Consider the following 3285-nt stretch of genomic DNA (forward strand, 5'->3'; position numbering starts at 1 on the left):
GTCTGTTGGCCTGTTAGAATGTTGGTTGAGCCTTTGTCAGCTGTGGGAGCTCAATGCGAACTGGGCATGGGACACGTACCACCCACGGCATCAGGACACCTTCCCAGAAGGAGTAAATGGCCAGGCCCCAGCTCAGCTTAACCTTGGGGATCTGTGGCCCACTCATATAAAAACCACCTTCTCTCTTCATGGCCCCTGTGCATCTTTGTCTGTCTTAGTTGTTTCTTTTCTGAGGAATCCTACCCACGTCAGGCTACCCAGGGCTCCTCTGAAGGATCAGGCAGGTGATGTGTTGTGTGAAGGAAGGATCAGTGGCCCTTCTGTCTCTTCAAACCCCTCTGCTGTCTGCCTTCCACTGCTGCTGCAAGAGGCCCCCTGCTCATTGCTGGTGGCTCACTTCTTTTTTTTTTACAATCCTCACCCAAGGATATTTTTTGAGGGCAGGTGTGGAGGTTGTCAATGTAATGTAATTGATCATTAGAAAGAGAGTGGAAGGGAGGGAGAGGGAGGAGAGAGAAACATCTCTCTCACATCAACTGGTTGCTTCTAACCATGTACCCCAACAGGGGCCAGGGATCTATCTTGCATCCAAGGTACATGCTAAAAATTGAAACCCTTAGGTCCACTGGCCAACACTTCAACCACTGAGCCAAACCTGCCAGGGCAGTGGTAGCTCACTTCTAGCCCCTTGACTAGGGAACTCTGGATTCTACCAAGGATGGCTCATTCCTAGTATTGCACTAAAGAAATGAACTGGGCCTGAGTACCTGGCATGGGGTAGGAAAGTCCCCGTGTCAACCTGGGATTTGAGGGGAGACCCTTTCAAAGCTAGGGGGAAAAAGGTTCCTCCCAGAATAGATTGGGGATACTCTATCATCTCAGAAGCAGGAAGGACTGTCTCAGCATGAGTCTGGGGTGGAAGAAGTTTCTCAGTCCAGGTCAGCAGTATCTACCTCAAGGCTCAACACTCATAGTCCTGGTGGTAGGAGGAAGGGAGCCCTGCATCCTGGAGCATGTCTTTGCTGGGCATGCCAGAGACAACTAATGCAGAGTAAAGAACCACACTGGAGACAATGATCACAGGTAAACAGGTCAGAGGAAGGATAGAAGACCTCTGAGCAGAGACGAGGGACATAGAGAAGAGAAGGTGGGGCCTCTAGCCCTCCCAGAGGACCAGGGCTGCCACCATCTGTGATATGGTACTGTCAGGGGTAGTTCAGGCTTCCAGAAGTCAAAGGACCCTAGGAATGGTGAGAGGGGCTCACACTGACCTTATGTAAGTGCATTTCTCTGAGAAGGTGTGGCACAGAGGGTTATCTTCCAGCCATAGCTCTTCCAGTTTCAGGCCTTTAATCTTGCACAACTCCCAGGTAGAGTTAAGCTGAGAAATATAGGCGAAAAACTGAAAATAGTCTGAGGGAAAAGGGACATCCCAGCTCCTGAACCCACAGCCCACTCCTTTTCCCACAGGTACCTTCGCTTACTTCCTGTCATCACTTTAATGAACACTACCATCCACTCTCAACCCATCTTTGATCTGCCTCTCTTCTCACCTCATTTTTGGAAAGGTTCAGGATCTTGACTGTGGGTACCATCTGTATAATATCAGACAGGCCATCCAGTCGGTACAGTCTGTTGTTGTGTAAGTTCAGGGACAACAGCTTTGGGGAAGAAGAGGTAGAGTGATGCTTACTATGTAGGACCTCGGAGACAAATCTGCCCTCTGTCCCATCTGTTCCACCCCCTATCATACCAGCACTGGGTCTAGGGCCTCACCTCAGGGAAATCCTTTTCAATGATCTGCAGAGTGGCAGCCATGCAGTTTCTTCTATTCAGGATTATATCAACATCACATCTCACCAAATCTTCAGGAAGCCAAGAGTAGGAAATAAGGCTGAGAGAGGTCCAGGACCAGCACCAAAACCTCCTTGTTACCATCCCTAAGTCTTCCTCCCCGGCAGAACCCTCTGCCCTTAAGTGCCCTAGAATTACTGCTGTCAGACATACCTGGGTCATAGCGGAGCAACTGGAGATCAAGAGCTTTCTGAGAGGCATCATATCGTTTGTACTCATCATATCGTTTGCACATGGCCAGCTGCAGAGTGAGATGGAGAGAGAGGTCTGAGGCTGTGGTGGTGACAGGGAAATCAGGGTGGAGGAGAAAGAGCTTGGTCTGGGGGCAAACATGAACCTTTGAGTCTGCATTACCTTTAGCTGTTCCATTTCTTCTGGCTCCAACTTATCCCGCACTGAGTAAGGTACAGCCGACATATTGACAAAGATAGCTATCTGCAGGAAGAAGAGGTGGGGTTAGCACCAGGAACTCTAGTCCTACAGAAGGTGACCAGCGCTGCCTGTCCTCCTACCCAAGGACTAAGTACACATAATGACCTCAATACATACCTTCCGGTTCTCCTGGTCACAAATCTTGTAGCTGATATCCTTCAATGCTGAGGCAATGCTAGCATCTTGAACAAAGAACTGGGCCTTGTTTTTCACGTAGTGAAACTGCAGGGAGTGAAGGCAACAACAATAGTGTCAGAAGCCAAGGGCCCCAGCTGAGTCAGGTCTCTCCCCCTTCCCTGTGCCCCCTCATCTGGCTTCACCATCCTCTTACGTCCACTGGAGTGAAGGGGATACTGCAATGGCTCTGGATTGAATCCATTAGCCACGTCTTGTCATACTTTCTTCCACAGGCAACCTAAGGGCAAAAAGGGCATGGAGACAGGAGGGACAACTTGAAAGAAGGCTGGAGAACAGACTCAACACAGTGTTCTTTTGCTACCTTCTACTGAGCTTTAAAGGGCTTCTAAAGTAAAGACCACTTGCATGATTTCTTGTTTGTAACAAATATGGAGTTCTTAAATCCATTATCTCTCCATTTGAAGCTCTCCTCCCCATAATCAACTTAAGGTGTTAGACATTTTCTTCCTTTTATAAAGTTCTAGGAGATCCTGTCTAGGATATTGCTTGGCCCCTCAATGTTTTCCAGAGACTCTACCCTCCATTTCCCACATCCAGCTTGAGCCAAACTGAGATATCTAGTGTGGACTTGCTCCATTTCCTTGGCAATAGATCCACCTTTTCATTTAGACAGCCCCCTCTGTTTTCCATACAGTCAGTCTATTTCTTTATATTACTTCTCTAAATTTGCCCTTAGATGGAGTAAGTAATAAAAAGGACAAATTGTAAACTGTCCCCAGCAAAGTATCGAGTGTCTCTACATGAGACCACCATAGTACACCTGACCGTTCTCTCCTGCATACTCCATAGATTTTTTTTTTT

General features: G+C 48.0%; 1 protein-coding gene across 1 annotated transcript in view; it reads right to left on the reverse strand.

Annotated features, from left to right (window-relative positions):
* Positions 1 to 3285, reverse strand: part of LOC102770976 (nuclear RNA export factor 2-like) — a 19106-nt gene that overhangs the window by 3560 nt on the left and 12261 nt on the right. The window contains exons 4-10 of the mRNA XM_015565992.1: positions 2618 to 2701; positions 2404 to 2508; positions 2209 to 2289; positions 2008 to 2095; positions 1777 to 1865; positions 1554 to 1661; positions 1272 to 1381 (exon numbers count right to left, since the gene is read on the reverse strand). Of these exons, the coding sequence (XP_015421478.1) occupies positions 1272 to 1381; positions 1554 to 1661; positions 1777 to 1865; positions 2008 to 2095; positions 2209 to 2289; positions 2404 to 2508; positions 2618 to 2701 (665 nt within the window). The remainder of the gene's footprint in view (positions 1 to 1271; positions 1382 to 1553; positions 1662 to 1776; positions 1866 to 2007; positions 2096 to 2208; positions 2290 to 2403; positions 2509 to 2617; positions 2702 to 3285) is intronic.

The sequence above is a fragment of the Myotis davidii genome, unplaced genomic scaffold, assembly GCF_000327345.1.
Source record: "Myotis davidii unplaced genomic scaffold, ASM32734v1 scaffold322, whole genome shotgun sequence".
Taxonomy (NCBI): Eukaryota; Metazoa; Chordata; class Mammalia; order Chiroptera; family Vespertilionidae; genus Myotis; species Myotis davidii.